The sequence below is a fragment of the Misgurnus anguillicaudatus genome, chromosome 2 (assembly GCF_027580225.2).
Source record: "Misgurnus anguillicaudatus chromosome 2, ASM2758022v2, whole genome shotgun sequence".
Lineage (NCBI taxonomy): Eukaryota > Metazoa > Chordata > Actinopteri > Cypriniformes > Cobitidae > Misgurnus > Misgurnus anguillicaudatus.
In genome coordinates, this window is record NC_073338.2 from 22445142 (window position 1) to 22467109 (window position 21968).

The 21968-nt window shown below is 38.2% G+C and overlaps 1 protein-coding gene across 1 annotated transcript; it reads left to right on the forward strand.

The window, feature by feature from the left end:
* The first annotated feature begins 3234 nt into the window (after positions 1-3234).
* LOC129442100 (macrophage mannose receptor 1) lies at positions 3235-21366 on the forward strand. Its single transcript, XM_073871249.1, has 7 exons — positions 3235-3369; positions 3480-3860; positions 8943-9119; positions 9270-9422; positions 9579-9659; positions 10131-10268; positions 20867-21366. Exons 1-7 carry the CDS (start codon positions 3306-3308, stop codon positions 20893-20895), a joined length of 1023 nt encoding a protein of 340 aa, XP_073727350.1. The 5' UTR covers positions 3235-3305; the 3' UTR covers positions 20896-21366.
* Positions 21367-21968: the final 602 nt, after the last annotated feature.

The following is a 21968-nucleotide window of genomic DNA, read 5'->3' on the forward strand; positions in this document are numbered from 1 at the left end:
GCATGATCCACTGTATCAAAGGCTTTCGACAAATCAAGAAAAATCGATGCACAAAATTTCTTTCCATCAAGAGCTACAAGTATATCATTAATTACTTTTGTAACCGCAGTGATGGTACTGTGATTTTTCCTAAAGCCTGATTGCAGTTTAGAAAGGAGTTCATTTGTGTATAAAAACTCTTTAAATTGGTCAGAAACAAGGGATTCTAAAATTTTTGACAAAACACACAAGTTAGATATAGGCCGATAATTAGTTAAAACTGCTGGATCACCTCCTTTTAACAAGGGAGTAACAAAAGCTGACTTCCAAACTGATGGTATTTCATTATTTTGAATTGACAAATTAAAAAGAATTGTCAGGGGCTCTGCAACAAAATCAGCCGCCTTTTTTTAAAAAATAAAGGCTCTATTAAATCTGGTCCAGGAGGTTTTCTGTGATCTAACGTTTTTAGAGCTGCATGCACCTGCTGTACCGTAAAAGGAACAAAGTTAAATTGCTCTCCAGAAAACACAGGAGAGTATGTGCATGGAGTAACAGTGACTACTCCTGTCGTGTCAGACAGAGAACCAACTGATACAAAATGACTTTCCAAAATTTCTGCGGATTATTAAGGTTTTCACTCGTGACTGATAAATAATATTCTGATTTAGCCTTTTTAATAAGAGAGGTACATTTATTTCTTAATTGTCTAAAAAGGGACCAGTCAGTGGCAGAATCACCATTTCTGGCTTTAGCCCATGCCACATTTCGTTGATGGATAATATCTGACAATTCTGGAGAAAACCAAGGGTTTTCCCGTCCCTTCACTCTGTGCTTTTTCCAAGGAGCATGTTTATTTACAGTTTTCTCAAAATTCTCCTTAAAAAGTGTCCATGCAAGCTCAACATCAGGCAACAGACCTAGCTGTCCCCAGTTAATCAAAGATAGATCATGATGATAGGCTTGTTCATTAAAATTTTTCAAATTCCTCCTTCTAATAATTTGCGATTTACATTTGGGTATTTTACTGCCTCTCGAAGTAGCAATAACACAGTGATCACTCAGATCATTGCAGAAGACACCCATGGATAAAAATTTGTGTGGAACATTTGTTAGAATTAAATCAATTAAAGTAGATTTATCTGGATTTTTGAGATTAGGCCTTGTAGGTACGTTTACCAATTGGCTAAGACTGATAGAGTCACAAAAAAATTTAAAATCATCAGAAACAACATTTAGCCAGTCCCAATTTAAGTCCCCGGCCAGTAAAAGTTCCCTATAGTTTATTCTAGACAATAAAAGCTTTAAAGATGATAAAGCATCCCTTGAGGCCGATGGAGGTCTATAACACCCCACAACAGTTATTGAAAGGGGCTTAAATATTTCATCATTTAAGGCCAAAAACTCCATTTGCTTACTGAGAGACTCAGACAGAACAACTGATACTCCAAATCTTGACTTAACATAGATAGCTATGCCACCACCTTTCTTTGGCCTATCACTACGAAAAACATTATACCCATGCACATTTATATCTTCATTAGTAATTGATTTCGTCAGCCATGTTTCAGAAATTATCACTATGTCTGCATCTGTAGATTCAATCCAAATTTTAACCCTGTCCATTTTGGGAAGTAAACTGCGAACATTAAGATGAACAAATTTTAATCCAGGCATTGATTTAAATTCAGCAGGGGTCAAGACATTTTGCAAACAAGGGCCAGGATTGGGCTGCACATTTCCAGATAGAAGTAGAAGTAGTGTAATCATCAATCTGCATTTCCTGGTATATTTTGAAACCGGCTTATCATATGCCGAAACCAGGCAATGCCTGTCCTTAATTGCAAAAGACAAATTATACAAAGCAAGAAAATTTTGCAGTTTAGGCAAATCCCAATACAAATCCATCCAAAATTCTAGGTTCCAACAAAAATATAATGGTTCCTGGTGCATATCAATACTGAATTTTGTGCAACTATAACAGGTTTCCTGTATGCCCATCATGTTGTTAAAACAAATCACCCTAGAATCAGTACCCGATTCAAAGTTCCAAGTGACCAACATGGATAAAAAAATAAAAAACAAAGCCTTTATCATTAATTTACTAATAATAATAATAACAGTACCAGTTTATCCTGTGGAGTATAGTCCAGCTTCCAAAATGCTATTGCAGGCTTAAGTTTGTTTTCCCAAACTCCAGGAGATTGTAGCAGGCAGGCCCGTTAGCCTAGCCTCCAAGATGAAGAGTAAGACTCAGGCTGGTTTGCCCATGCTCCAGGAGAATAAAGCAGGCCAGGCCCGCTAGCCTAGCTCCAGGAGTGTATAGCAGACTCAGCCTGTTTAGCCCAAACTCCAAGAGATTGTAGCAGGCTCAGGCTGGTTTGCCCAAGCTCCAATGAAGATGTAGCAAGCTCAAGTTGGTTAGCCCAAGCCCCAAAAATGTAACAGGCTCAGGCTGGTTAGCCTAAGCTCCAAAAGGATGCAGCCGGCCCAGGCTGGTCAGCCCAAGCTCCAAAAATATAGCAGGCCTAGGCTGATTAGCCCAAGCTCCAGACAATATAGCGAGCTCAGGCTGGTTTGTCCAAACTCTTGGAGAATGTAGCAGGCTCCAGCACTTTTGCTTGACTCTGTTTAGCCTGGGCCAATAAATTCAATTTGATCAGGCTCAGATTAGCAAAATTAGCTCGATGCTGAGGTATTTTTATAATAATCCACAATCTTCTTAAAAATTCAGAATAAAATGTCCAAATAAATAACTTGTTTAACTTAAAACTACAACTTAAAAGGAATAAAATACTATGAAATCCATACTATGATGTCCATTTAAATGAAATCAGTCCAGAGAGAGACACTGAGCAAACCTTTTACTAGCTGCCATCTTGGATCATTACTTCTTAGATCTTAGATAGTCAAATGTTTTTTTTGTTGTTGTTTGTTTGTTTAATCAACCTATATCAAGTTAACATGGCAAATATTTTTACTTGTTGCACCATCAAAATGAATTATTTTAAAATGACTCCACTTTGAGGGTAAGTTATTTCAACAAGAAATGTATTGTCAATTTAACATAAAATTTTAAGGCACCGGGGTAACACATTTTTTTTATGTTTAGAAAGTTTTCCCAAAAAACCCAGACCGATACAATTATTAAGAACAAGTTGCTTAAGATTTCTTAATAATTGTCTTAATCATGTCTCCTTCACTTCCAGAAAGATCTTTCATCATTTTCTAAAAATAAAGGAGTCACATGACAGGATATCATTCTGAATATAAAAAACAGGCAAATCTGATAGTTGAGAAGCTCAGACTGTCACTGGATCATCAAGATGAAAATAATTAGTGTTGTTTGTCTGCTTTTATTAGATTTATTAAACTGCTTTGCACAGTCAGGTATGTAGCTTTTCTCTTTTTCTTTTCAAACTAAAATAGAAATGAATTATTAATGGAGAGTATATAGCTGAACACCACTGTATCTCATCCATTTTATTTTTGTGCAAAAGGAAACTTTCTGATATATAGTGTGCATTATAACAAATGCATCACAAACAACCTGGAGAAACTTTCTGTCTGTGACCAAAGCGCTGACTTACAACAGTTTCGCTGGATTTCAAAGGATCGTATTTTGAACATTTACACAAAGAAATGCCTTGGAGTTGGTAGTAAATCTGTGGGTAAAAAGCTGCAGTGGTTGATGTGTGAAGATGACAATGTTTTGCAGAAGTGGGAATGCCAGAGTGATTTATTGCTTCGGCTAAAGGATGAATCTCTGTATCTTGCTGTAAATGATAATGGTGTGCCACTCATCTCTAAAGACACTGGAACAAAGAGTCAATGGACAATTCAGGGTACACAGAACAACATTTGCTCTCGGCCTTATGAAGGTACGTGCCTAAAAAAATCAGTTGAACTTGGCATGAGGTTACAATGCTTGTGTTTGTTTTCCTATATAACTCTTTAAAGGGACATTTCCCCTGTAGAAAACCTTAATCTTAATTGAAAGTGGGTCATATTTGTAGTCGAAATGAAACATACATTTAGAATTTGGTGCCTATTTGACTGAGAAAAGACAGAATGTGACTTTAAGGCTGATTTGTATGGAAAACTCCAACTCCCACTATGCACAGCTCTGCAAGCCACCTCCCCAAATCCAGAACACCACTCAGCTGTATGCTATTGTGTACATACATGCCACGTTAGTATAAGAAAGAAAATATAAACACTCACTTTATAGTCAGACGTCCGTTTATGTTTTACGCACGCTTTTGGCTGTTGCTTCCAGTTTATGATTCTAAAATATGTATCCAGGACGCCGCTGTCCATATACGATACAAAGCTTGGGTGGTTGGTACACCAGACAAACTAATTGTGTCATAGGAGCAGGCTTCACTCAGTTTTTTTATTTATTTTTAAGAGTGCTTGGCAAAACGTGTAAATAATCCCAAGGAAGAAAATGCACACAAACACGTCCACCGCACAATATGTTTACTCCACAGACGTGCGGGCTCAGCGCCTGTGCTTGTGAGCAGAAACGCATCTGTGAAACAAACAAGGCCAAATGCAAAGTACCTCTCTTCCCCGGGACCGTTCACCACACAGAAGTCACACAGCGAGAGTACAGCTACTACTATTCCATCAAAGCTTTTTGCCAGTCTGGGCTTCTCTACGCAGCAGAGGCTGTCTTTGCTGTATTGTGGCTCATAAAGGTACCCGAACAGCGGATTAGAGCATCACGCTTGCGATATCACCCTCTTCCATATCATATCGATTACCTTCTGCTATTATTATGACATGAACTTGCTCTACGTTGTCTGTTGGCTTAGCTTAGCATAAAGATGGCGGCTGACCGTTTCTTTTCGTGTATGTTCGTGTATTTTCGTATGTCCCACCCACTGGTCTGTAACAGGTCTGTAGCGTGAGTGGGTCCCAAAGCTTAATGCAAACAGGTAAAGTGTCCCTTAAACTCTGTAACTGTTCTGGTAGCTTAGTTGATAGAGCATGGTGAATACAATTTGTCTGATTCAAAGGGGTCACAAATGGAAAAGACTTGTATGTATGTTTTAAAGGTGACATAGAATGATTGAACGGAGTATTTATCCTTGTTCTGTGATGTGACATGTAGACAAAAATGTTTTTGTTTGGGTCTGTAATGCCTTAGAACAGGGGTCTTCAACGTTTTTTTGGGTCGGGGACCCCTTAGATGAGAGAGGCATGGAGCAGGGACCCCCTGATACTAAATGTGTAAAACAGAGATATTTAAGTAAGCAGTAAGGTACGAGAGGCTGCCTTTTCGTATTAGGCACAACGCAAAGTGAAGTAAAGTACAACTGATGACCAATCAGAATCAAGGACTGGAACTGTTTTATAAATAGAAACAAACCATATTGTCACACAGCCATACTATATTAACATGCATAATTTTTTTTTGTTAAAGTAGATTTAGTTTTTATATTAATATAATAATAATAATAATAATAATAGTAATATTATTTTAAGGTATTTGCAGTGTAATATATTTTCATTTTACTGTGAATTGGACAAGGGCTTTCAGTTTATAAAGATGACTGATCATGGTGAATGGTAACAAAGACTCTCTATTCTGGTGGGGATAGAGGTTGAATTTTGAGGTCTGTTGCCTTGCTCGTGTATCATCATTGTCATGAGTTTGAGTAACGCAGGTTTATTTTCTGCATAGCTGCATATCAGACTCAGGAGAACAACATGCAACGAGTCCGAGCGCATCTCTTTGGGGCAATTTTTTAATAGGCGGACTTCAACCTGACTATAAATCTTGCACAAAGAACCATCACGGCGCGCGTTTCATTCGTTTCTAAATGCAAGCGATAGTTTTGTCACAGTTTAAAATGCCGACGCGGTGTGGTGTCATTTGCCTGTTGAATTAGCGCTTTAAATCTGAACCGCGTGAAACAGCCGTCCAAGTTCAGAAATATAGATGAGACAACATGTCGCACTGATTCTAAAAATGACATTCTGAAAGAAAGACATAAGATTTACCTGTTTTGTGATGACTTTTCTGTCGCTATTGCTGCTTCCTGAGTGGACATTTATAATCTTTAGATATTTTATTTTGGTCCGCTGTCTAAACTGAATGCGCGCCTTCAAACCTATGCGGCCACGCACGTGCAGAACTTAAAGGGGACATGTAACATTTTGTACATATATTTTATGTTTTAAGCAAAAAATAGCTTGTCGTTAAACATCATTTGGCGGACCCCCGGCAGTTCCGTCACGGACCCCCTGGGGGCCGCGGACCCCCGGTTGAAGACCCATGCCTTAGAACCTTCCTAAAAACCTCTCTCAAATAGCTCTATTAGGGTGGGGGATTTTAACCCTCTGGGGTCCGACCATTTTGGGACACTGTCAGAGGTTCTGACATGCTCTTACATTTGGTCTTTTTTCAGTTGCTTTAAAACATAATAATGGCAAGTGTCTCATACCACTGTGTTCAGCACAAACTGGGCTAAAATATTATATGAGCTACATGTATGTACATGTTTGTATTTTTGAGAGAAAAAGGTTTATGCGTGGTTTTTAAAAAAGCTAAAATTTTAAGTCACTGATATAAGTCCACAAAACCCATACTAAACATGTTTTAACAAGACTTTCCTAAACAGAATCTAGTAGTCTAGAGTTTTTTCTTTAAAATGATGTGAAAATCATCCTGCCTACTCATTCACATAAACCAGTATATTGATTTAGAAATTGTAAGACACTTTTTGTTTAGAGGGGCCATATGCGAGAAGGATTGATTGACAGCTAGCAAACAAAGGCTCGCATAATGAGCTGCATAATGATCTGCATAATGAGGGAGGAGGGAACTACAGTAAAGAATGTGAGGACAAATGAACATGTTTGTTTGAGGTTTATTAAGAAGTTAACAATATAATCAAAATAGAAATGAAGGTCAGTAGGACCCTATTCAAAAACTTAACTTTTAGAAACTGATAAACAACAGAGCAGTAAACTTCATGTGGCTCATGTTACAATACAACTTTATGTCCAAAGAGTTTGAATATGTTTTTCCACTTCATAGTTTACTGATGAGAGGGATGCAGACCTGTAAGAGAGTTATGAACAGCTGTTAGCATAAATTGTCCACAGAAATACCCTTACATACATAACTGATGGGTAAATGATAGCACTTGTAACGGTGGTCGCCTAAACTCAATATACTCAATATATTTGATAAATATATTCGAACCCGGGTCTACCACGTGGCGGCCTAACGCACTACCACTGCGCCACCATTTGGTCACGTGATTGATGTCTTTCACACACCTAGGTAGACTGGCCAAGGTAAATTTATAATTAAAAAAAAGGCGAGTCTCCGTGTAAACAACGCGGAGCTCATAATAAAACGGTGTCGCGTGTAAAGCGCAATGTATGGAATGCATTGCATGTAAACAATATCATATTACAGCAGACCCCCCCAGTGCAGCATTACTCAAAGTTGCCATGAAGGATACGAAAGTGTCTACTGTACAGCATGTAACAATGAAATCCGCCATTACGTGATCACGCGTACTCGTTTGTAAATAAGCATGTAAACATGGAATCTTACAGCACACACTTAAAAGACACAGCAGTGCAGCATTACTCAAAGTTGCCATGAAGGATACGAAAGTGAATAACTGTGTCTAACACTGTACAGCAAACAATGAAATCCGCCATTACGTGATCACGCGTAAGTTACTCGTTTGAAAACAATGCGAACGTTTTTCAATCCGAAGCGTGCAGTCTGTTAAGGTTGCTTATGTAGGCTGAACTGCACAAGCCATAACATATTACATGATAGCAAATATAAATGAAGACAAATGACTTACAGTTTCTTCAGGAATATATCCGCCTCCATTGCGCCTTCCATTGTTCTTCTTCTTAGGTAACGTTAAAGATAAACGCTTCTCTTCCTCAATGTCCAGACATAAATGAAGATATTCCTCACGTGTGTGTATAAAGTTTATAATCCAAACATGCGCTAAAGTCTTTAAATCTTATCAAACATTACGCTTTGCTGGTTTGAACAGCTCGTCTCTTCATTACCATGTCAACAGCGTGTGGGCGTGACCGCATTATAGATAATGAGCTCAGCCAGGAAAAACGGTACTCTCTTTACTTCAATGCAGATTATATAAACAGGAAATATTTGTTTTTGATAATAATTAGCTTGTTTTAAAGTAGACATTTCAGGCTTTCTTTGGATATGTGTATTATGTTTGTGTGACGAGTATTCGCGGAGTTTCAACTAATTTTTGTAACGTGATTTGAGAGACAGCTGGCGGAGACAGAAATGTTTGAATGAGCACCCTGTTTATTTTCTTTATTTGACAAAAACACAAAGATCTCTTGTTATTGTAAATGTACACTAATTAAAGAGGAACCTTCAGAGTTTCAAATGATGTCAAACACGTAAGTGTTTGATTATTAATGATGGAGTATTTTAAGTTGATTCTGCTATGATAAGGAGAAAACACGTCAAAACGCGTCCCCGCGTTTTTGGACCCCTGGGGGTTAAACAAGTGGTTTTGCACCTATTTGGCTCCCCCTACTGGCTTAACCTGCAATCTCATTACTGATTGGCTGACTTTGCTGCCACTCTAAAAATTTAGCCAATTATTTTAAAGTGAAGGGGCAGGGAGATGCCTGTGATGTCATAAGCATCAGTTTTTCAGATTGGACTGTTTTCTGGCTGACATTTCTATAAGAGGAATTTCTATGAGACTGAGATGTTTAGAATGTCTAGAACTTTTTGTATGTTTGTTAATGCGGGTAGACTACCAATATTCAACAAAGACAAGGTAAAAATGGTTTTCTCTGTCCCCTTTAAATAAAGTGCCTGCCAAATGTGTAAATATGTGTTCTTCAGTTAGTTAAATGGTGTTCCTCAATAGCTAAATTATGAAATATTCTTCTTATTAAATGTTTATTCTTATCTTTTTGTTTTATAGAATTATACACAATTCATGGAAATGCACATGGTCGTCCATGCCACTTTCCTTTCCAATATAAGGATACATGGTATGCAGATTGTACCATAACGAATGGCCTTCTTCTATGGTGTGCAGTGGAGTCTAACTACACCGTTAACAAGCTGTGGGGCTACTGTCCAACACGGGAAACTAACAGTACGTTTTCCTTTCACTCCAGCTTAAGTGTTATATATAACATGATAAACAGGACCTTTTCAGTTATTAGTAGTCAATTATCACGGTGTACATTATAAATTTAATATTAGAACATATGCTTTCACATATGTATGGGTTATATTTTCACAGATAAATTATGGGTGAAAAATCCTGAAACAAATGTCTATTACCAACTGAATTATGAGTCAAAACTGACATGGCATGAAGCAACCAAGAGCTGCCAGCAGCAGGGTGCAGAGCTCCTGAGTGTTTCTGAGCCTTGTGAACACACATTTGTTTCAGGTACAGAGCTTCAATGTTATTCAGAAGTTACATGTATGAAGTTTACATACAGTAAGATATTAGCAGACAATAAGAAGTTATCCAAAACTCATATACAAACAGAACATTAAAGCTATCCCAAATACATTACATTTCTGAATGTAAAATGTTAACCAGGTATGATGCAGGAGAGACAAAATTTTCTTTGGGCAGGACTGATCAAATCCGATGGATTCAGTCGAGGACAGAAGAGAAAAGGTAAGATTTATCTCTCACTCTAAATGAATTCTTATGCTGTAGCTTAACTGATGTGAGCAGCACTGTTATCAAAGGTGTCACCAGAGACATTATAAAGGGAGCAGTACTTCAGTTCAATACAGCTTTCAGATGTGTAGAATAAAGAAACAAAAGTAATGATCACATTGTTGTGTCTCATTTTTATCGCTAGATTTAAAAATTATAGTGAGAAATATTTAGAGATTTAGGTATGTACGATGTATGCCTAAAGGGGAAAAACAACACAGAGATAGACTTTTGTGTGTTTTACACCTTGAATGCATTGTGCTGTAAAATGCATAAATGTAGATGTAAGAAAATGTAATAACTCAAAGGGGCAGAACTTTAGATATTGCTTTGATTTATCACATCATAGACATTTGTGGCTTGTTTTATTGAATAGCTCACCATTCATTAACATTTACTTAATGATTATTTCTTTATTTGTCAAAGGAAACACAGAAACAAAACCAGATGGCACTTGTAGTGCCCTGATAAACTTTATAGGTTTTGAAACGATAGATAAACCTTGTTCAGAAAAGCATGGAAACATCTGCCAAAGAGGCCGCCCTGTCTGCACTGATCCAAATGGTAAACTTTATATTTATTTATTCATTAAATATTAACAGAAAGGTTGGTTTTGGTTGCTACATATATTGTTTGTATCTCATTGTTGATAAATGAATCCAGCATAAACATGTCATGGTTTACAAAGGATGGGACCCAAGTGCAAGGGAAAAGGTGAACTCAAAATGTTTTAATAACCAAAAGAGCCCACGAGGGGGCAAAAGACAAAACAATAACGATGACCAACTAGACTAAGACAAGAGCTAGGGATGGCTCCCGCGAAACTGACGTTTCGACACTGTGTCGAGATCCCGAAGCGTAAATGTTTCGAAACACTGCTTCGAAATGTGATTCGAAACACCCATGTCACGTGATGAAGTGATTCGAAACACCAAGCGGTTCATTTCACAAGTATTTCGAAAGGTGGCGTACCTGTCGAATCTGCATCGAATCTTAAACTGACAGGGTAGGAAACAAATCTGACAATACCTCAGATGCGTTTTTGGCAAGATCAAATACTATAAATTACTGAAAAGAAGTAATTTTTACTCATAGGTATGTAACACTTACAAAAAAATGCATGCCAGCAAAAGTGTCCCTTGTGAGAGAATGTTTTCAAAGGCTGGAGAAATTATATGTAAAAAAGAAGCTGGTTGAGTTTATCAACAATTTATATATTTGAATAAAGATCTTTATATGTAAACAATGTGGCATATTATGGCTTGAATCTCTTATTATTTATTTGGTATATCTCTATTCCATTTTTTTATTAGATAGACCCGAATAGCCTATAGTTATCGACAATTGTGAGCCTAAAAGCTCATGTAGTTGTCAAACAGATGTTAAAACAACAACAAAAAGCATTTTATTATGATGACGTATAGCGCATGCACTTCCCGGGTTCGATCCTAAGATCTACGCATGAGATTCGGGAGCACTATCCTCTCTCCCATCCTATCAAGTGTGTGTCAATCAAACAACATGTGGGATACAATTTGTCAGCGCTCGTCTAAAATCTTGTCAAGGCTGCTTCATGTAAAGACATGCAAACGACCGCTAGGTGTCACTGTGGAGGCGGTTTCGGATTGATGTTTCGAAGCCTCGAAACAAACGGCACAATTGATTCAACTGTTTCAGTGTTTCACGAAGCCTCGCTCTGCCCACCACTAACAAGAGCACAATATGACAAAACTACAAAGGATTAGACTTTCTTGACTTGACTATGACGACTATGTTTCACATAGCAACAAACCAGAACACACAAATGATACAAAATGATTCAGCACAGGACAAGACACACTGGGGCCTTAAATAAGGGAAACTAAACAAGATAACAAGGGAAGTTCAGGTGCGGGGAGTTAACTAATAATGAATATTTAACGAGGAGACAAGGGGCGGGGACAAAGACAAGACACGGTAGCACACTACCCAAACAAAAGGCCATGTGCTGTCACACAAAACATGGGTACCGCCACAATCCTGCCACATGACGATGAATTAATATGAATAACTATAACAGACTGGCAGGATCATGACAAAACCAGCATTATTTCATGCTTGTCCAGGCTGGTTTATGCTAGTATAATGCTGCTAGTGCTAGTATAGTTGTAGTAAACAATATAGCAAAAGGGAATTGGTCACAATGAGGTCACATTTTTCCAAGACATGATCACGATTCACAACCTTATCATGATTTTTTCCAAGTAGGTTTTTAACCCTGGAGAACCCAAGAACCTTATTAACAGCAATTATTGGCCACATTCGACCCGTGGGTTCTCCAGGGTTAAGAATACAGATAAAATGACAACGTATGACAAATACAATATGGAAGACATAAACAAATGAAATGTTTAAGGTACAGTACAAGTCTATTTTAGAATATTACCTTATTTTATTATACTGAAGTGGGAGGTAAAGGGTTCATAGAGGACCCAAGACCAGACTTGGGAACCATATTGGTCTGGGTATATAATTTAAATTGTCGGTCAGGTCGTGGTTGGTACAAGTTTAATTACTTCTGCTCCTTGGTCTGATTTACATTGTGTGTAATACCCGAATATCAAGCCGTGGTCAGAGTCAGTCAGCACTAAAGCGCATGTGCATACAGTATATGTCTTAAGCGCTCCCCTGGTTTCTATGGCTATTGCCAACTGGCACTTGTTTTGAAAGCCAAGACTCCGCCTTTGCCTACTTTTTTATAATATTGTTATGAATTAAATGTCTTGTTATATCTAAAATGTTTGCTCAGAGAGCACAGAGATGGTAGCAAATAAGCAACGCTAATGTCAAGCTCATTGCACTGAACTAGGCAGAGGATTGGTGCAACCCAAAGGTGATTTATTTCTGAGTTTACATTCACTTGGACACTAGGAAACACACATAACAAAACATGGGACATCACCTGGTAAAATAAAGGGTAAATAAAAAATAAAATAAAAAAACAAAAAGTGCAAGAACGTGAAAAATTAGGCTAGACCAACTAGCCTTAGCACCAACCTTGAGCTCTAGCCTTTTATTTAAAATTCTAGCTCATACCCAATAAATTAACAGGCCCTAAAAATTTCATTTATTTAATTTCATGTTAATGCAATACCACAACAACAAACACAACAAAAATACATTCAATGACAAAAAGAACAGGAGTAGATGAAGAAAAAAATCTTATAAATGTCAGGAATTGCTGGAGAGATGAACCCAAAAGCACACGATGTCGGGGAGAACACAAAATACTTTATTTTAACTACACAAAACAAACACCCACGAGGGGGTACACAACATGAAACAGGATATTTAGACAGATAACAATAAACTACACAAGATCTTGGTCAACTAAAACCCACACAAACACGAGAACAATACACAATGAACCTGCACAGAACTAAAGATACACTGACATTAAATAGAGGAAACCAAACAAGATAACGAGCGGGAACAGGTGATGGGAGAAAACCAATGATTACTAATAAGCAGGAGAACGAGGGGGCGGGGTCACAAGACAAGACACCGGAGGCACATGCCACACAAAAAACAAGGCATGAACTAGTGATGGGCAGTGCGGCTCTTTCCATAGATTCGGCTCTTTCGGCTCAAGCTCCGGCTTTACATTTTAGTGATGGCAGTCCGGCTCTTTTCATAGATTCGGCTCTTCTGGCTCGGCTACCTTAGAAGAGCCAGCTCTTACGGTGCCACCCCTGCCTGCGTCTGAAGATTCGGCTCTGCTCGTTCGCTACAAAGAATCAGCTCTTAGAGCGGCTCGTTCACGAACGACCCATCACTAGCATGAACCTCCACATAAGGCCTGGGACTGCCAGAACTCTGCCACATGTCAAAATACAAATATAACGTAAGACTTCAAGGCAGAGTCCTGACAATAAACTCCTACCCCATTCTTATATTAAGAAAGTTAAAACTTAGAAATTAGATGGCCTCACCGACATAACAAAAAAAATACCAACACCAAAAAATTAACAAAATAACGCTGACCAGATTTAATCTGCTTTCAATTTTAACTATTTTAATTTTTTTATATTTTGTTTTTATTATAAATTCTGCTTACACAGCACTAAACAAACAAAAACAACAATAATACAATGATACAGAAATTACAATGTTATTGCAGCTGGGTTGCTGGTAATTTACCGTAGATTTACATTTATGTTATTTACTGGCAAGAGTTTGTTCAAAGTTAAATACATTTTAAATATTATATCTTTACAGAATAAAACTATACAATAACAGCCTCATGCAAAGCATTCTTTACAGTGTAACAATTCTTGCAATGAAAACAACTTCGAAACCATCATTATTATTATCATTATAACAATTTTCACATTCATCTTTATACAAATTAAGTATCTTCTGTTTATACTTATATTTAAATTGAGTAATATTTGAACAACATTTTAAATCATTATCTAGGAAATTCCTTCTTTTCACACCAGAAACTGAAACACACATTTGTTTGTTGAGGGTATTTCCTGCGAACGGTTGTCTAAAATCATTATTTCTTCTACTTGTCTCACTATTTGCCGTAAAAAAGGCTTGTAATCCATTCGGTAACAGGTAATATTTTGCTTTCAAAACAACCAATAAGGTTTGTAAAGCAACCAAGTCTTTAATTTGAGTCCCGACCTTAGAAACAAAAAATAGTATCATCGGGAAAAAGAACAAAACGTAAAATCTTTGATTTGTCACAGAGATCATTAATATATAAAATAAATAATTTAGGCCCCAGCACAGAGCCTTGAGGGACTCCAAATTGCATTATTTCCAACTTGGATTCATGGCCTATATACTCTGTTGTCTATTTTCTAAATAACTAATAATCCACTTTAATCCTACACCTCTGATTCCATATGTCTGTAATTTAGAAATCAATATGCCATGATCAAGAGTATCAAAGGCCTTTTTGAGATGAATGAAAACTGTATGATTTTTATTCTCCAATACTGTAGTAATGTCCTCTGTAATTTCCATCAAGGCCATAGCTGTCGAACGAGTGCTTCGGAACCCAAACTTATTATCATCATTTAAAGAATGTTTTTCAAGAAAATAATCAAATTTCTTAACTAAAAGCTACTCCAGAATGTTAGAAAATTGGGAAAGCAAGGATATAGCCTATAATTTGTGAGACTATGCCTGTCACCAGATTTAAAAAGTGGAATAATTTTAGCCACCTTCATTTTATCTGGAAAGAAGCCTGTGTTAAAAGACAAATTAATAATATATTTGAATTTGAATAATAATGTAATGTGTAGTTTATTTGACAATATACATATCTAAGCCATCACTATCACATGAGTATTTACTTTTTAATTTAGAGACATTAGAAATAATTTCACTCTCACTAACTTCATCAAGAAAAAGAGATTGCATGACTCTGCTTTTTACCTTTCCAACTGTTATTTTCATTATGTAGAGGTATAGTTTTGGGAAGATTTGGATCAACATTAACAAAAATGTATTAAATTCATCAGCCATTTTTCCACAAATTAGTTTTTTCAAACATATTTACAATAATGTTATCAATTTAATGTGGCACCACTGGAGGTTATTCGGCTAGGCCTAGTAATGATAGGATAAAGGCCTCTGCTTTACATTAACTCTAGAAAATCTAAACTACTGGAATGATTAGACACATTCAAGAGATTTATATTGAAGTCCCCACAAATTATAGACACTTTATTTTCATTCACCCCAACCAATAATTGCTCTAACATATTATTAAATAATGTAATACTAGACCCTGGAGTTATATATATTCATGTGACAACAATATTCTTCTGTTTCTTCATTTCAATCTCAACAGTTAAACATTCCATTAAATCTTCAGTTGCAATAGTCATACACTCTTAGAAAGGATGTGTTAATTTTTTACACATCATTGTGCAGTAAGCTTTTAACACATTATGTGTAATTTTAACACATTATGTGTCATTTTGTGTTGATTTTGTGTTCAAGTATAACACATGTTTGTTAAAAGTAACACAAAATGTGTTGTTTCAATAATAACACAGAGATGGGTGGATTCAGGACGACGAAGTTAGTGTGTTGTCCCAGAATCAACACTAATGTGTTGTTTTTAACACATTCATTCTAAGAGTGTACACTCAATTGTTTTACATTTGAAATCACTACTAACATACTAGATCCCCCCCCATTATTAATCCAATTCACATAAAACAATTCATAACCCTCAAATGAAAATCTACACCTTTCTCCTCCATTAACCAAGTCTCAGACAAAGCTATAACAGTACATTTATTTTGTAATGTGTTCAAATAATCATGTATTTTAATAAAATTTCAAATCAGACTTCTACAATTCAAATGAATAAGAGAAAATGAACCAGCCATTTCTATGTTCCTAAATTTGGCATCTGTATAATATTTACATGTATCTTTTATGTTTGGAAATAAATTAGACTCCGAGTCCAGTTCATCATAGTCATAGACACATCCTTCTGAATTTTCAGTTTGTTCACACACTGTGGACATTGCACTCAATTATACAAATTAGCACTTGCCACAATGTGTTCTCAACATACCTTATTAATCGTGTTTTTTATAATTTTCATAACTGTCCAAGGAAAGTCGAGGAGATTCAACATTGGCTGTTATTTCCCCAGCGGGAGCATACTTGCTCCTACTGTGGGGGGAACTGCCATCCTACAGCCTGCACCGCTGAGTCCCAATCCAGCCCTTTCTTGGAACTTCCAGCGATACAGTGTTCCTTTAGACCCTAAGCTGGTTTTTCGTAGATTTTCAAAAATCATAGTCTTTCCATCCTGCAGAAACAACTTGAGTTTTGCAGGGTAGAGAACACGAGACTTGATTTTTCGCTTCTGGAGTTGTTTCCTTGCACTCCTATATTTTGCACGCTCCTTAAAAACGTTAGTGGTGTAATCCTCATCAAAATATATCCATTGGACCTTAATCCGAATGTCCTTTAGAGACCATGCAGCATGTAGCACTCATTGTTTTTCTTTAACACTACGGAAACAAACAATAATTGATCTGGTAAAGTCCGCGGCTTGTCCCTTGGAGACACCTGTTGTTGCGCCGCTATGCGCCCTTTCAATGTAAATCTCTTCCTGGATATTAAGCTGCTCACGAATAAGCTTTTCTATATACTCAATCATATTACTTCCTTCTGTTTCCTCCGGTACAGAGTAAAGTCTTAAATTATTTCTCCATGAGCAGCCTTTCAGATCCTCACACTTCTCATCATGGAACTTTTGTTTGTTTTATGTCGCTCACCTCCTTCCTCAGTACCCCAAAATTGTCAGCCGTATCGGTGAAGTATCATCGGCACTACCAGCGCCCTTTTCCTTTACCTCCAGGCAGGTTTGGCTTGCTGGTGTGACATCCAACAACTCGCCTCGTCTTTGATTTGGTCTTGGCATTTTAAGGTGCTCTTTTATTCCTTAAATGACAATTTAATGGTTCAAATCATAACTTGATGGTTTAAAATCGTAATACACTCCACAAGCAGTAGTCAGTTATCTTAGTTTAAACTTTTGTTTGTCAGATGTTACACCCTGCCACCGGCTGTTCGGCCATCTTGGATCTCTATATACGACTTGTACCATGTGACCATGTGACATTCAGTTCATTATACACAAAAGTACCAAAAATAATAAAGCATTAATGAAATCCACAAATAACAAACCATATTTACCCATGGGTAATTAATCATAGTAAATAACAAATGGAAGGTGGAATAAGATGTTTCTTAATGTCAAGGATAATAACTGGTCCTTCCAAGTCACTTCCTTCAGAGGCTAGGCGAGGCTCCTCTTTAGCATTCAGCCAACATGTAAATGGAACAGGCTATCAATTGCACGTCATTGCGTCATTACGTCAGTAAAAAGGTGTGCTTTTGGCGCTGTGCACATAGGATTGTGGGTGATTTCAGAGCGCAAAGAGCGCGAAGGCTACACATATGCATCCTTTCCTGTATATGGGATATTTTTCGAACAAAGGGCTCAGTCCTTGGTTGAAATTCCAAGGTTCCTCAACATTGGAACAGTCCTTCAACGGATGTCGATGACGTAGCATCCTCGGAATTCTGTCTTTCAAGGATCCTTCTTTAACATTGAGAAACACCTATAGACTCAGAGATGGGGGACTTGAGTCATATGACTCGAGTCAGACTTAAGTTGCAAATTTGAGGCTTGAGACTTGCTTGACAAATTAAAAAAGGACTCGACTTGACATTGACTTGACATTCATGACTTGAGACTTGACTTTTACGCCCCCTGCCGGCGTATGTTTTCAATTGTTTCCAATGGAATTGCGTCATTTGGTTGATGTGATACTTGTCCCTCCCCTCCTCCACTGTGATTGGAAGACCGTGTGAGAACTGACATTGACAAGCGAAGCTTTTCACCCAAAGTTGAATCTCTTTCAACTCTCGGCACTCAGAGCTGAGCGTGGAAAAAAACGCTGAGCACCGGCTTTCAGCGTGGAAAAATAATATTAGCTGCTGGCTTATTTGAAAAACACAGAGCATCCATTGGAAACAATTGAAAACATGCGCCGGACGCAGGCATAAAAGCTTTGGTGTGCACGCCCCCTAACAGTCTTGACAGAACTTGAAGGCGCTTGCACCGTCTGACTTTTTGGTGGAGGCGGAACAAAAAGTTGGGGTCTTTGGTTCCGCTGATGATGGTTCCGCCCGGACGACTTGCTTACAACACCGGACTTCCGGCAGCTGTTCGGTGACGAATGCAGCCTGACGAGGCGCAGGTGAAGCGAATTATTATAGCGATTATCGATTGGCTGAGGAAAGGGATGAAAGGAAGATAAAAGGAGCCTTAGAAGCACATTTGACAGAGCAGCAGTGGTTGAGAAAAGGGCAGCGTGGGGTAGCTTTGCTCCGCCTAAGGCGGACCACAACACACGTTTCCTGCGAAGCGCTTTTGGCGCCGTTGATCCGGGGATCACTTTATAAGTGGACAGAAAGAGTGCGGGCCCGAGAAAAGCCAAAGGAAGGAGTTGTGGGTTATTTTAAAGCGAAGCACCACTGAGAGAAACCGGGCTGCGTTGTGTTTGTCTGTGCTGCTGTGTTGTATCGTAGGGCTGTTATACGGCGACTACTCCAAAGGGGTTGGAGCTGGACAAACGAAGTGAAGAAGGATCGCTAAGTGAGTTGCTACGACGACTACGCTGAGGACGGTTGCGGTATTATCTGCGGACAGCCGAAAGCCACACTAAGTGTGAGTAGGATTGAATTCTGCCTATGGGGAACGATTAAGCAAAGCATTACCTGTTACTGTGTTGTGAGCAGCTCCGTTGCATTACGGCCCCATGGGTGAGAGAAAGGAAGCGTGGGCGAGCCGGGAACCCATCCTGGAAATAGAAGTTATACGTGAGTAACGTTACAGTCTAAGTTGTGTACTGTGAATGTTGAAGTGCTATCTGTTACTGTGTTGTGAGCAGCTCCATTGCATTACGGCCCCACTGGAGAGAGAGAGAAGTGTGGGTGAGCCGCAGTGTATCCGAATCACCGTAGGGGAAAGCCCCACGTTCCTCTACATTTCATCTCGTCCCCTTCATCCTGAAATATAATCCAAACTACCACACGGCGGGCCCGGGCCATGGGTGGCTTCGTCCATAACTCACTGAGTGTGTGTGCAGTGCCGTGGGTGAGCCTCGTCTTCATTTGTGTGTATACACTTTACAGCTTGCAGTGTCGTGCTGTGTATGTATCTTGATAGAAGCCATTCGAGGTCAGCGGAGCCGTGAAGAGAGCCAGCTGTTGGGAAATGGTGGAGTGTGGGATGAAGACCTTCATACAGGGGGATCTCCTTGAGAACCCCCCCTCCTTTCTTGCTATGAGGCCCTGAGGACTGGGGATGTCCTTTCTTTTTAATTATTTAATTCCCTCCTTATTTTAATGTTTAATAAAGTTTCATATTTTAAATTATAACTCCTTTCTCGTGTGTCTGGTTATTGGGGTGGTTTTGGGACCTCCTCGTGGTGGAACTAGGAGGAGCGTGACCCGCGACAGGGGCGGTCCGCTTCTCCGACCTGTGACACGCTACGTCAAAAATAGTTAAGTTCAGGTACCAGGATTTTGTGCATGACGATGCTAAGAAGAGGAGAAATGCAGTATGCTGTCATAATTTCTGAGAATGCCTTATGAAACAAGAAACCATTAATTAACTATTTTGCCACCATTGACGACGGTGTTATATGCCAAAGACAAGTTTTTATGTCAATCCAAATTTCCGCTATACAGTACTGTAGGTTTTACTCTCCTTATAAAACACTATACAGTACGGATCCAAAAGCAGTAACTATTCTGTATGTTTTGATGATCATTCTGATCTCTTACAAAAGTCCTTGCCAAAAGTCCAATAATCTGTTTACACACACGCACCTTGTTGAAGCGTCTCTGGCCTTGGTTATTTTGTTCAGTACCCCCCAAAAGGCATAGAGACTCTGTTGAGGGGCCATACATGCAGGCTGCACAGTCACCTGTCTGGGAGAGACCAATTTGACCAACTTGAAAAGTTGATCCAACTTTTTACTTTTTACAGTGTAGGACTGCCATCCTTCTTTGGAACGAGGAAGTGACAGCTGTTAAACCCTTGTGTCGCAGGAACTTTCTATGTCACACCTTTCTCTAGCAGGGCTTGTACTTCGGTTCAATACTTGTACTTACGATATGCATTTGATCGTCAGAGGTGAAATATAACCCTGAATTGGTGAGGCCTTTGGGCAAACTGGAATAGGTAGACATTTTTATTAACATCTAAGATCCAACCGCATATGCCGGGGATAGAATACTAGATGTAAAGTTTGAGTGAACCAATCTGATAATGGATCACAGTAGGCTATGTGAAATACAACTATGTGAAAAGAGGTTAGGCAGCCAATCTGTAGTTAACATTATATACATTAGTACACATTTTACAGTGTTTTTATACAATATGATTTGTAGCTAAAGCGTATAAGGTAATCTACTTTAAAATTACTTGTTGATTATTTTACCAGACCTTATGTTTGTTCCATGAAAGCCATTCCAGCAAAATTACTCTCTTTTTACATTTTGTTATGCAAATTGAATGCATTTAGCTGCATCGAACAAATGTTTTTTCTTTTTTTGTTTTTCAGCAAAGCAAAGTTTCTGCAGAAAGATTTAGCCAGTGAAGAACTGGAATCCGGGGCCTCAAAGGCTTGCCATTATATCAAATAAGATAATGCACAAACAAAAAAGCAAAGTAAATAGTAGAAGTATCCAGTATGTCCCACGCTTTATTTTTACCATTAAGCTTGTAATCTGCAACATTTACATTTATACATTTGGCAGACGCTTTTTAAGCTATACATTTAATCAGTCAGTCTGTGTGTTCCCTGAGATCTAACCAACAACCCTTTGTACTGCTAACCCAATGCTTTACCAACTGAGTTATAGACCATCTATTTTTCTTTATTGAAAAGTTAATTAAAATGATTTTATATTATCCTAATCAGTATTCAACTTGTATGAACACACACTAAGTGTTTGTAACACATGCAAGTATCTTGTTGGGATCAAACAGTCAACCAAAAGACAACATACTGTATGCTGGGAGAAAGCATTTCCACTTTCCATGTTGAAGACCAGCAAACCAGCATCCCATTAAGTCTGTATGTACATTAAAGAAAATTTTAGATCAAATATGTGTATGTATCATCTTTTTTGTTCCAAATACAACTTGCAAATACCATCTTGCCAACAAACACAACTGTGGAAGCTCCACTGTCATAATGTTGTTAAACGGTTTGCATTTACTATACAAGATGTCCTGTTACATTTCATAGTGACAAGATTTAAAATAGGTCAAATGCAGGTAAAAATCTACTGGGGAACATGTCAATTTTAAGTCACTATGGGGCATTTTCCTGGGCAGGGCTTATCCTAGTCCCAGACTAAAATGCATGTTTGAGTTTAATTTAAAAACAACTTGCACTGACGCATCTTATGCTACCTTCACGTGCTATACTGTATAGATGTGGTTTAATTAATTGTGCAGCTCTTTGTGTTTGTGGTGGTCAGTGGCTTGGTGAATAAGGCTAATCGCCACAAATAGTTTTGTGTGAATCAATTTCTTGTTTTGATTCGTTGCAGGAGCTGGGGTCCCACGGGTGGATGGATCTTTCCGGTGGTGGTGCTTCCTCCTCAGTGTGTGCTGTGTAACACTAAAAGTGTGTGGTTGTGTAATCTGAGTGTGTG